Below are 13,333 nucleotides of genomic sequence, written 5' to 3' on the forward strand. Positions count from 1 at the left end.
TCATGTATTATTTATTATATAGATGGTCCAACAATTTTTTATTTCAATATATAGTAAATCATTGACTATTCAAGTTTTGAATCAAATATAAACAGAAACCTAACGTTGCCAACAGAACCAACTTATTGAACTTGGAAAACGTCTTGTTGACAATTTCTTATTTCAATATATTATAAACGTTTTGTTGTCTCATTTTATTGTCTCATCCTTCGATAATATATATATATATATATATATATATATATATATATATATATATATATATATTTGAGATATATGTATGTATATGAAATAAATAATAAGTGATTTAGTAATTGTATATCATATCAATACAATGATGTTTTTTTGGTTACACAAGTTTTTTTATTGATATCATAAATTGATATTGAGGTTAAAAAATATTAACTGAAATATAATTGATTTTAAATGTCCTATTGTGTTTTTTTTACTGAGCCCCAGACGCTAATCTTATATATTGTTAGTCTGGCAAACTTTTAAACACAACGAACTGTGTAATTTTCTTTCAAATAGACCTTCCCAATTCATGTATATATACATATATGTCGAAAACTAATTAATTTTGCAAACTATACTGTAAGATATATTTTCACTGGGTAAGAAAAATTAACAAAAGAAAGAAAATTTGGTTATAGTTTACCAGAGGAGATACTTGTGCACGTTGTCTCATTAGACATGTAACGTAACCCTTCCTCGCCCAAAAGAAAGCACAAAAAAGCATATTAGGGTTCACATCAGAAAATATGCTTGGGATGGTTATGAAAATTAAGCTATTTTAATAATTAATTATATTGTAATTGATTATTGCTAAAATAAATATTATAAAAAAGTGATTTGGTAGGGTCTACACTGAACCAGTTAATTTTGATGAGTTCCTACCTGTACGATAGTTTTTTAATCCCCACATCTTCCTTGAATATGATAATAAATATGAGTTAGCTGCATGTCTATTTTTCATCCCAAGAAAACAAGTAATTAGATACTTCAAAATATTTTGAAAATAAATTAATTAAAACCCTCTTTAAGAAATTCTGTACCAACGTTGGCATTGCTTCCGTCAGATACACTGGTAGTAGGTGAACTTGTGAGTCCTCTCTTTACACCTTTTATGTATATGCTGTTTATTTATTTGTGCAAATCCTTCGTATACATAGATTTTATTCCGATTTTTAATAAATATGAAGTTGACCATCAAGAGAATAAATACATAAAACATTTAAAATTAAAATAAGACGTCACTACATCGTCATCGATTTAATATGTGAAAGCATATACAGGATTATTGAAAAATAATAGTTTGACTCAAAATAATACACACCTACTTTATAACTCACTTTATTAATATAATAATATAAATGAAAATAAATTTAATTAAAATATTATTATTTTAAATTATCAAATACATGTTTTCATTTGACAGGAGCCGTTTAAATTTTAAAATAATATTATTCGTGTGATATTTTTTTTCATGAAAATATAAAATAAAATTACACACTCGCTTTTTCATCCGCGTATCTCCATCACATGTTGTCTCAGTTTTTCACTTGTCTCGTGTCTATAAACTTGTCAAACTTCGTTGTACATTCAGAGAGGCTACCAAACTCAAACTTACATGGAGTTGACACTTTTTAACCTTGGAGAACAAAAAAATTGTTTTATAATATAATGATCTTGAGAACCACGAAGTTCAACCCTCGATTTCATTGCAAAACAACTACTAACCGAGGCAATCCGAGTAGGAGACGTTGTAGTTTGAACAAACATGGATCCAAAATCTGAGCAAAAAGTCAAACCCCATATCATCCGGTCAACAGTTTCCATGTCTGACCCTTTCTTTTCATCCTTCTGTTCACACGTAAACTCCTATATATTGCAACCCTTCGCCACCTACAACATCAAATCAAATCGAATCAACAACATCAGACCTAAACCACTATGTCTTCCTTAAAAATTTCATCTTTGCTTTCTACTACCTTTTGCTCCACATCACCATCAACAATAAAATCCTCTATCCACCTCCCAAACAAACTTTCTATACCTCTTTCTGTCACACCAAACCTAAAACCAAGTAGAAAACTGTTCGAAGAGTTAAACGGTTTCTCCCACACAATCCCAATTCTCCAAGACAATCCAGGCAACAACTCCACCACCACCACCTCCACATCCTCAAAAGCCACCATTGTTCAACTATACGCACTTCTCGAAGCCGTGGCTGACAGAGTGGAGATGCATCGCAACATAGGCGACCAACGTGACAACTGGAACACGCTTCTGTTGAACTCCGTCAACATGCTCACACTCACCGCCTCCGCTATGGTCGGCCTTGCCGCCTCCATCGGCGGTGGCGGGGCGCCGCTGTTGGCTCTCAAACTATCCTCCACGCTCTTGTTCTCCGCCTCCACGGGGATGTTGGTGGTGATGAACAAAATACAGCCCTCACAGCTTGCCGAGGAGCAAAGAAATGCCACGAGGCTGTTCAAGCAGCTCCAGTCCCACATCGAAACAACGATAGCCATTGGAAACCTTACCGAGGAAGACGTGAAGGAGGCGATGGAGAGAGTTTTGGCCCTAGACAAAGCGTACCCACTTCCTTTGTTAGGAGCCATGGTTGAAAAATTCCCTAAGAAGTTTGAGCCAGCAGTGTGGTGGCCTTCAGCGCAAAAAAGAATGAACAGCTCAAAATACCAGGAAGGGAAGAATAATGGGTGGAATAAGGGGTTGGAAATGGAGCTTAGGAATGTTTTGGAAGTGGTGAAAGAAAAGGACATGAAGGACTACGAGAGGTTAGGAAACATGGTGTTGAAGATCAACAAGAGTTTGGCCATTGCAGGGCCTTTACTCACCGGCATTGCCGCTGTGGGATCAGCATGTGTGACGGAAGGTTCCTCATGGGGAGCTATAGTGGCAGTTATTGGAGGGGCATTAGCAACAACTGTTAATGCTTTTGAGCATGGAGGTCAAGTGGGGATGGTGTCTGAAATGTATCGAAACTGTGGTGGATTCTTCAAACAGTTAGAGAACACGATCCAAGACACGATGGAGGAAGATGAGGATCAAAGAGAGAATGGGGAGTTGTTTGAAATGAAGCTGGCTTTGAAATTGGGAAGGAGTTTGTCACAACTCAGAGATCTTGCTAGAAAATCTGCTTATTCCCGGATAGAGGGAACAACAACCGATGAATTCGCTAGCAAACTCTTCTAATTGTTTTTCTTGTAATATAATTAGCTAACAATTAATCCATTTTTTTATTCAATTTTACTTAGTTTTTTCATGTAATTTAGTTTTCTTTTTAACAAATCTTGTAATATATTTCTTGCTGTTTTTGCGGACACGCATGCAAAGAAATTATTAATCTGCTCTGACTCATCAAAATAAAGAAAAAAAAATGTGTGGCAATTTTCTCGTCAAGTTATTACAACTCCCTTGTCATCTTTTACCTAATCGACAACAACCGTGTGTAGACTTTTCAGTTTACTAGCGGGAGACCATCATAAACTCAGAATCAACGTAAGAACATAGTATTTTAAGTCAAAGTTGTGTATGCAAAATGTGTAGTTTTAAGCATCTTTTATATTTGTGTCATAATCTAATATGTTCATCACTTTTTTTTTTTGTTAATCTAAATTTCTTAAACGGGAAAGCATTAGATCTTGTTTGGAAGAATTGGTTAAAAAATATAAATATGTTTTTCATAAATTAAGGTTGATTTATATTTTTTAAACAATAATGCTATTATGGATTTTTTTTTGTCGAATTTGGGTATATAAATTAATTTATGTAATTATACATTTTTTTGAGAAAAGGTGTTGTACTTTATCCAAACAAGGGTTAATCAAAGTTCTATAATGACTTAATAATTTTAAAATTTCATAATCATTTATCTCTAATAGAGTTGATATAAAAAAAATCTTAAAATAATAATCTTAAAAAACTTCTATCAACCATTATCATAATCCGGGAATGAAATTCTACTTCAATCGCTTAAACAGTTTCGTTATCCAGTTTTCTAAATAGAAAACCACTTGGAAGAAAAAAAGATGTATTAGAAGTGATCAGTAATTTTTTTCTATAAAATTTAATCATAAATAACATTAGTAAATAGTCAAAACTATGGGCATGTTGACCAAGAAAACAATCATGACAATAATTAATTATATATATTGTTAATAAATCCTACCTGATTAGATACAAAATTTTGTGGTATTAGCCAACCAATAATTTTAAATATGTGTTTAAAAGGAAAAGTTACAAATACTAACAAAATGGTATATGTTTTAGCGAAATATAAAAATATCCGTTATCATATATTTTAATTGAAATCATTTTAGAACTATTTGTTGTCCATATTTATTTGATTGCTTGAATTATTTTTGTTAAAAAATACAAATATTTTATATGAGAAACGTTTTTGAAATAATAAATAAATAAAATCATCCTGGTTGGTGCTCATTCTTCATGGGTTGTTTGTATATTTTTCTATGCCTTAGAGGTCAGAAAATTGTAAATTCTTAAATTTAAATTGTATCAAATCCTACCAACCAAATTTTTTTTATATTACAGAAGAGTGACATCTGATGCAGAAGCATTTCAAAATGTTGACTAGAGCGGAATTTCAAGCATTTTAATTTCAAAATATCAGTCAGCGAGGAATGAGTATGGATAATCTACCGAGGATAAATCATTGTAAATTTCGAAGTAGATATTAAATTGATAATTTTACGGATATTGAGTGATAAATAATAGATATTTTTACTATTTAACTATTAATGGATTAGATAAAAATATTATGATATTAACCTGTGAATACATATTCAAGTTTTATTTGAATATTTTTAAAATTTTATAAATTTCTGTTTTAGGATTTGAATTTATATTTAAAAAAATATTTGAAAAAACTATCAATGAGTACTTTATACCCGAGTTCCTCATGTCCTTATTACAAGACACGTTTTTAGGAGAAGTGATCTTATCCCTTTTATATTAATTAATGATGATAAAATAACTGTAAGTGTCATTAATAATGGAGGTTAATTTGATATATTAGTATTATTGTTTTCAAAAACTAAATTAAATAAATTATTTTCATTCATTTGTGTAATTATATTAAAAAAAACCCTGCTATTAAAAAAAATATAAAAGGGAATAATACATAGTTAAAACTGTCATATGACTTGTTCCTGTCTGACTATATTATAAACAAATGAATTTTTTCTGACACAGTCTTGAGCCAACTAATCATCAAATCATTTTAGATTGATTCAAAAAGTTAAACTAAATATATAAAAAACAAAAACATGTATTTTTGAAATTTAAAATATAACTAACAAAAATTTAGATCAGGTCGTATCCATCTGTGTATTTTTTTCTTTCTAAAGGGTAGTGCTAAATCGATTTTTTTTTAGGAATAAGAGATCGAACTTATCACATTAGATAGCAAGCATGTTCAGTTTTGCATTTAACTTATTTTACCTCTACATACAGAGAAACAGAGCAACTAGAGAAAATCTTTGAAAAGCAACATGATTATGCAGATAACAGCAATGAGGCTATTAAAAAAAAGTAGTAAAAAACTTCATAGAGAAGAAAACTTGTGAAGCTCTGTGAATACATGTCCACTTCGAATTCCATAGATGTCACATTGAATTCAGTGTGGAAATTCGTGGAACAATGTCAGAAAATTTGAAGATAACACTCAACTATCGTAGGACAATGGCATAGAAGTTCATTACAAGTTCCAGATTATAAGATAACCAGTTGAAATCAGGAGGGCTTATAGTATTTTGTTGGTACAAATGGCATCTTTGTGACAACTCCTTCATTGGACTTTCCTCGAATAATGATCTGTACTTTGGTGCCTGCCTTGTGCAATCCTGATTTTACATATCCCATGGCAATGTTCTTCTTGAGGCAAGGGCTGAATCCGCCACTGGTGATTTCCCCAATGTTGTTTCCTCCTTCATCTTGAATCTCACTGTGGCTTCTAGGAGGAGGGCCAGAAGAAAAGAAACCAACACGCCTTATCTTAGGACCTTCTTCAAGCTGTTTTAGTATAACATCAGCTCCTAGAAAACCCCCTTCTGCTCTCCTTCTCTTCCCTATGGCCCATGTCAGTCCTGCTTCAATCGGTGTAATGTGTTGTTCTAAGTCGTTGCCATATAAACACAATCCAGCTTCAAGACGAAGACTATCTCTAGCACCTAATCCTGTCAGTCTTATCTTCCCTTCAGATTTTTCTAGAATTGCCTTCGCAAGATCCACTGCATTCTCCGAGGGAATTGATATTTCAAATCCATCTTCCCCAGTATACCTGAAATTCTCAATAAAGATTCACTTATTATGCACAGTACTGTCATTGGGTTTAAGCATTGTGCCATTAGATAACAACACAAAAGGACTAACTGAAATTATCAAATTGCACTCATTTACACTCATTACATCAGATACAAGACAAAATTTCAGGTAGCATTACTACATTTCAGGTAGCTTTACAAGGTCAATTGTTAATGTTACCGAAAGAAAACATACCCTGTCCTTGTGAGAAAGCATTGCACACCATTGATGTCCAACACACGGAATTCCCCAAAGTACATCTTGCTTAAGTCCTCTTTTGTCAGGTGTTGAAGAACTGGAGCAGCAAGGGGACCCTGCTACAAAAGAAATATTGGTTATTTGTTAATTTTAAAGTGAAGAATAGTTCATTAATTTCACATGGCCTTCTGATAGGAAAAATTTATGTACATGTACAAGATTTGCTAACTGAATAACAGCAAGGTGAAAGTGTGTGATGATGTAAATGTACAAGAGCGTGATAAGTGACCTGCAGAGCAAGAAGAGATCTTTCATCATGGATGTGCCATGACACATCACCACCTTTTGCCTTGAAGGCCTTCATATGGTCCTCAATATGAGCCAGATCTTTATCCCTACACCCAGCATTCACAACCAAGTATATGTGGTCATCTTTCACCTTGGTAATCACTGAATCATCAATTGCCCCTCCTTTTTCATTTGTGAAGACAGTGAGTGAACCAGCTCCAGGGGCAAGCCCAGCAACATCAGCAATAACAAGCTTTTCAAGGAATTGGACAGAGTCCTTTCCTTTGAGGCTTAGCCCGCACATATGAGAAACATCAAAAAGGCTACCATTCTCCCTACAGTTCACGGTTGAGTCCATGATTGAGTCCTTGTATTGAATCGGCATGCTCCATCCAGCAAATGGCACCATCTTCCCTCCATTAGCCACATGGAAATCATAAAGTACTGTTCTTTTCAGCTCCGCTTCATTGGAAAAATACCGAAAAGCAACACTCTTCTTATCACCGTGGCCAAGACGGCGAGTCATCGATTGCCCAAGTCGCCACAAGCCCCCCCTCATTTTACGTTATCTGATCTGGAATAAAAAGAGTTCAATATCAAAATTGTCTATCTACACACACCATAACTTATAGTCATTGGGGGGTCAGAGAAATTCATGTCTTCTATAGTAATCAAAATGTTACTCTATAATCCCTCTTTCAAAAAGGGGCAAAATTTCCAGGTTAAAAATTGAAATAAAACAAGTTGTTTGATGCCATTTAATGGAGATGTGCGTCACAGTTCTACAAATTATCAAAACTTAGCAGAAACGAACAAAAGAGACTAATGGCCACTGGCCAGATTCATAGGTGGAACTTATTAGAACAATAATTCCATTTCTTCATTTACACCAGAAGTGGGCAAAGTTCATTTTCTCAGACAATGAAATCAATTTTGTTAGATAATCGTAAGAAAAATTCCAAACATGAAGCGTCGTAGAAAACCGCTAGCAAACGCATTGTAGAACTGAGAACCTGAATCAAGATATCAATGTGACGCCGCAAATAGACACAGAACATCTGATAATTACAAAATCAATGAATTAAAAGATGTTCTTATCACCAACAGTAATACATAGCATAATACCCCACGCGGCCAGAAACTCGATAAGATCAAATCAAATCTCTATTTAATGTCCAGATCCAAATTTCAATTCCAGATTCATCAGAATCATCACGAACTCAAGCAATCCAAAAAAACATACAGATCATGGTATCCTACGTGTTGCAAAGACAAGTACAGATGGAAAAATGCAAGGATAAAAGAGAAAAAAGAAGGGTAAAGGCACTTACATGGTTTTCTTTTTGGCGTGTGAATCTATTCAGAATGGTGGAAATCTGGGTGCACGAAAAGGCATCAGGAGTGCAAAACAGAAGGATCCGAAAGACAACCTTTTTCTATATATATGTGAATGGAATGTACAAGGCTCGCTTATCTGCTGCAATTGGACACAATCAAATAAAGAAAAAGAGAAAAGATTAAAATAAAATAAAAGAAATAGAATGGGGTTGGTGTGCTACAGTGGTAGTGAGTGTGAGTGAATATGTTGAACCTTAAGAATTGAGATACCCCATTGCTGCTAGTCAGTGTTAATTAGGTGCATAACCAGACACGAGTTTCTCTTGTCTTGTTCTTTTCTTTTTTTTATGCAGCTGATGTTCAAGTGTTGCTCAGTCATAGTATGCTTTCTATGCACCTCAAGCATCGTATGGTTCTAGAATGCGAATCACCACATTGTACTGCTTCTGCCGAGGATCTTGTCCGAGGTTTACTGTACACTGGGACCTACTTAACGAGGAAAATCTAAAAACCTTGTTTGCTTAGATTGTAGATCAGGGGAGTTGATATACTCACACCATTCTAAAATATAATTGCAATTTTAGTTTTTTTAAAAATTAATTGATTTGATGTTGTTAATTTTGATAAAAAAAATACAAAAAATTTATATTCTAAATGTATCGTGACACGTACCATTTTAATAAAATAAATCTAATAAATAAAATGTCGTATAATTATAATATAAAATAAAATACTAACAGAAAATATACAAGGTTCACTATTTCAGTTATCCCAAATATACTGGAAAAGAAAGATCATTGGCACATAACAATACCATAAAAACTTAACTAAAAAGGGCAACAAGTTAGCAAAAGATTGCTCACAGAGCAATGAATTTGAATCCTTATCTAATTACATGCACTATAACACCACCAATCTCTCCAAGAAGATCATGGAATTACATCTAGCTCATATCAGAGACATGTTCTCACATCAAATCCACATATTATCTCAAAGCATTATAATCTCGTGCTAATGCACAACCAACCAATTTATGTTTCATTTTATATCAAGCACAGCAAAATCTCAGCCTCATTATATCACATAAAACATATATGGCATCATACTTCATGCTTTAAGGTAAATCACCCGGACAAACAACCAAATCAGAGAAGAGAGTAGCACTAACGCACGTCCTTGCACCAGTCTCGCTCAAGCTAGAAGCATTCGCTTAAGTGGTAGAAGCCTATCGCTTAAGCTAAGCGTTCTCGGGCGAGAGCTCGAACAGTGAGTACAAGGTTCTGTGAATTCTCACTTAAGCAGGACCTTCTCGCCTAAGTGAGATTACTCTTCGCTCAAAACAAAAGCTTGATGCCTAAGCAACAACTCGAACAGAACCTGGGTGAGTTTTTGCTACTCTCGCTTAGGTGAGGCTTGCTCGCTTGGGCGAGAATAGCAGGTTCCTCCCTTGCTCACACATGCAAACCAGAAAAACAGTTCCAAGCAACATCCAGCTCATTTCCATACAAACACAAACCTCAAACATGCATCTCAATTATGAAACAGAACCAAAACACACAATATACTTCAGAACATAAACAAATCTAGCTTCCCTTATTACCTTGACAGAGAACAACACTTGAGAAGAGGAAACCGTTTGTGGAAGGAGCACAAAGGCCTGGAACAACTTAAAGAGCTGAAAGTGAGAACACAAGGACTAGAATGAGGTTCTAAAGAAGACCTTAAACAGAACCAACGAACCCAAACTGATAGGGAAAAAAGAACACGAAGGTTGGGTGTTCAACTTACTTGGAGGGAGCATTCGATTAGCTCAAAGGAGGATCTTACTGTACCATAGCTCATCTTTTGATTCAAAAAGCAAATAAGAACACTCTTTTTGAGTGAGTGAGAGAAAAAGAGAGAATGGTTGAACGAAAAAAACTAAAAAGTTTTTCTGAAATTGGAAAAAACCGATGTACTAATTTAGACTTTACCACCTAGCCTGATCCAACTCATAAAACAAGGTCTCACATATCTCATATTACATCAAGATTTGTAAACAAAAATAAAAATAAAGTATCTTATATATTTATCGTTAATCTTAATGTATGCGAAAAATATGTTAAATTGTAGTAATTTTTGTAGTTAAAGATAGTAATACTACACATTCTTCATAACTGAGGAGACATTATTGAAGAATTATGCCCCTTTCAAATATAGCCCTATTAAATTTACATTAATATTAAATAACTCCGTTATAATAAGTGTGATTAATCAATTTTAATATTTTAATTGCTCAGCGTCTGCACTAAGCTTACTGTAATATAGCATTGAAATTCTCTATTTTACTAGTTTTTCAAATGCACTTATTAAATTTTCACTCGTTTATATTATTATTTGGAAATTTGAATCCATTTTTCAACAATAATGTAATTATAGGAGCAAAAAAAAATTATCTGGCACTTTTTTGGGAGGAATACATTGCATTGAGAAAGAGAGATAAATAAATGTAAAATGAGGGAAAGACATGTACATGACATGTGATCTAATTAAAAGAAAAAATTATTGAGAGTTATTGGGTATATAAATAAATGAAAAAGGAACAAAATATAACAATGTATCGAGGTTGAAAGAAAGAACTGGCAGGTAAGATACCAAATTTATTTTTAGATAAAGAAAAAACACAATTGGGATTTTTGAAATAATAAATAGTATTTTATTAGTTTGCAATACTAAATGTGATTCATGCATTTTATACGATAAGGAGTGATATTTGATGATACACTCATCAATAGTCTTTTGAATGACCCTGGTTAAGATACAATAACAAATAGTTTTGAATAAATTTTGGGGTTCCTAAGGATGGTTGGCATCAAGTTGATTGGTGGTGACCTTTGCTCCGCTTGTTCCCATGCCGAAACCAAAACCCATGCCCATGCCAAATCCAATTCCAAACCCATTGTTAACACCATTTTTGTTATAATAATCTCCTTCTCTGCCTCCGCCTCCACCCATGCCCATGCCACCTCCAAACCCACTACCATGACCATAACCTTCATTACCACCTCCACCTCCACCTCCACCGTAACCACTACCATAGCCATGACCTTCTCCTTCACTGCCATCTCCACCCCCACTTCCACCGCCACCACCACCACCTCCTCCCATACCACTCACACCACTACCAACACCTGCGCCAAAGCCATTTCCATAGCCTTCACCTCCATTTCCACCACCACCACCACCTCCTCCTCCTCCTCCTCCCATGCCAACTGCTGCTACACCTCCACCTGCACCTCCACCAAAACCACTACCATGACCTTCTCCTTCGTTACCAACACCACCACCTCCCCCACCTCCTCCCCCACCTCCTCCTATGCCTCCCATTCCTTCACCTGCACCAAAACCACTACCATGCCCTTGCCCTCCATTGCCAACCCCTCCACCTTCACCTCCACCTCCACCACCACCACTACCTCCTCCTGTGCCTCCCATTCCTCCACCTGCACCATAACCACTACCGTGACCATGTCCTTCATTGCCAGCTCCCCCACCTTCACCTTCACCTCCACCTCCACCTCCACCTCCTCCTATGCCGCCCATTCCTCCCCCTTCACCAAAACCACTACCATGACCTTGCCCTTGGTTGCCAACTCCTTCACCTTCACCTCCACCTCCACCTCCACCACCTCCACCTCCTCCTATGCCTCCTACTCCTCCGCCTGAGCCAAAACCACTACCACGACCTTGTCCTTCATTGCCAACTCCTTCACCTTCACCGCCACCTCCTCCTCCCCCACCCCCTTGTCCTCCATTAACCCCACCTACACCAAACCCAGCACCAAACCCTCTACCTTGACCGGTTCCCCCATAACCTATACCATTACTTGAGCCACCGCCTCCGCCTCCACCACCGCCACCGCCGCCTCCACCTCCTCCTCCGTCATGCCCAACGCTTACCCCAGCACCAAATCCACTACCATGACCATACCCCACGCCATTTTCACCAACACCTCCACCCTCTCCTCCACCACCACCACCACCTCCACCTTGTACATTTTCTTCATCGTTCTTAGAATCACTACCGCCATTTCCAAAGAAACTGCCGCAACCCCTCCAACTTGCATACGAGCAATAATTATCATGACCAGCCTTCCATCGATTAGGATCAGCATAATTTCTACCATCAACATACATCCCATGACTAACACCACTCATCGAAGCACAAAAAGTGCCCCACACAAGTACAACCAAGTACAAAACACCACTCATTTCTTTTTACGTACGTACAAGCAGAGCTCACTGAACAACTTACTTGCTTGACGTTCTTGCTTCTGAATCTGATGGCCCCTTTATATAGGAAAACAAAACTATTAAAATATCCATCATGCTCAAACTAAGGGTCCAATCATTTTCTTGCTTGGTCAACCATGGCCGCCTGAAAATATGACACAAGTTTAGACCAATCATAATTAATGTCTATCTGATAACAATAATCCAAAGCCTTACATTCCCATGATTGTTGGTGATGCTGCGTTTTAATATAAACTATATTAAGCTCCAGTTAGACAGCATTGTACTACAACCAATAATTATATGTAGTGGAGTTGGTGACAGTATCATCTCCTAATAATCAAAAGGAAACAAAGATATTCAAGTTTGATTATATGTCATCCATGACTTATCATTTCGATTCAAGAACTGCTTCTGAATCTGATATTTAATCACCGCTAACTTGTCTTTAATTATTTGTAATAATAATGGAGGCACATGAGAAAAATGAAGGAAAGAACTTCAAGGTGGATAGCATGTGACTAATTAAAAATATTGAGTTTTGGTTACTCACATTTGTTCCTTTCGATATAGAGAATTTTTGCTTTGGTAGTGCCTTACTAAACATTCGAAGCAAAATACAATCAAATTCCCACTTGCAGCAATCCTAAAATCTCATCATGGAACATAAAAGTTGGAAGACAGCTTGATGTTTTAGTGGATACGTGGACCAATGCAACTACTATCACTAATTCCTCACCATATTGTGATTTTTAATGTTAGTAGTGTAACTTTAATTAAACATTTTATGGTTTAAATAGTGTGAAGTTTTCAAATTTTTTTATGGATTTTACCATTACATTTTTTTTTTCAATTTTCCCATATTTTATCCTTATTTTTTTTATAAAAC

General features: G+C 35.7%; 3 protein-coding genes across 7 annotated transcripts; 1 reads left to right on the forward strand and 2 right to left on the reverse strand.

Annotated features, from left to right (window-relative positions):
- Positions 1 to 1,897: 1,897 nt before the first annotated feature.
- Positions 1,898 to 3,414, forward strand: LOC114187305 (probable F-box protein At4g22030). Its single transcript, XM_028075521.1, has one exon. It carries the CDS (start codon positions 1,954 to 1,956, stop codon positions 3,217 to 3,219), a length of 1,266 nt encoding a protein of 421 aa, XP_027931322.1. The 5' UTR covers positions 1,898 to 1,953; the 3' UTR covers positions 3,220 to 3,414.
- A 2,153-nt stretch (positions 3,415 to 5,567) lies between these two features.
- LOC114187378 (aminomethyltransferase, mitochondrial-like) lies at positions 5,568 to 8,533 on the reverse strand. Of its 5 annotated transcripts, none has more exons than XM_028075623.1 (5): positions 8,426 to 8,533; positions 8,166 to 8,311; positions 6,836 to 7,403; positions 6,544 to 6,662; positions 5,568 to 6,325 (listed from the first exon to the last, which is right to left on the reverse strand). In XM_028075623.1, the coding sequence occupies exons 3-5, from the start codon at positions 7,391 to 7,393 to the stop codon at positions 5,779 to 5,781; spliced, it is 1,224 nt and encodes a 407-aa protein (XP_027931424.1). In that variant the 5' UTR covers positions 7,394 to 7,403; positions 8,166 to 8,311; positions 8,426 to 8,533; the 3' UTR covers positions 5,568 to 5,778. The 5 variants fall into 5 exon arrangements, with proteins under 5 accessions (XP_027931424.1, XP_027931421.1, XP_027931422.1 ...); XM_028075620.1 differs by having other exon boundaries at positions 6,836 to 7,408; positions 8,426 to 8,531; XM_028075621.1 differs by having other exon boundaries at positions 6,836 to 7,408; positions 8,166 to 8,308; positions 8,426 to 8,504.
- A 2,474-nt stretch (positions 8,534 to 11,007) lies between these two features.
- LOC114188596 (glycine-rich cell wall structural protein-like) lies at positions 11,008 to 12,423 on the reverse strand. Its single transcript, XM_028077167.1, has one exon. It carries the CDS (start codon positions 12,421 to 12,423, stop codon positions 11,008 to 11,010), a length of 1,416 nt encoding a protein of 471 aa, XP_027932968.1.
- Between the last annotated feature and the right edge of the window lie 910 nt (positions 12,424 to 13,333).

The sequence above is a fragment of the Vigna unguiculata genome, chromosome 6 (genome assembly GCF_004118075.2).
Source record: "Vigna unguiculata cultivar IT97K-499-35 chromosome 6, ASM411807v1, whole genome shotgun sequence".
Lineage (NCBI taxonomy): Eukaryota > Viridiplantae > Streptophyta > Magnoliopsida > Fabales > Fabaceae > Vigna > Vigna unguiculata.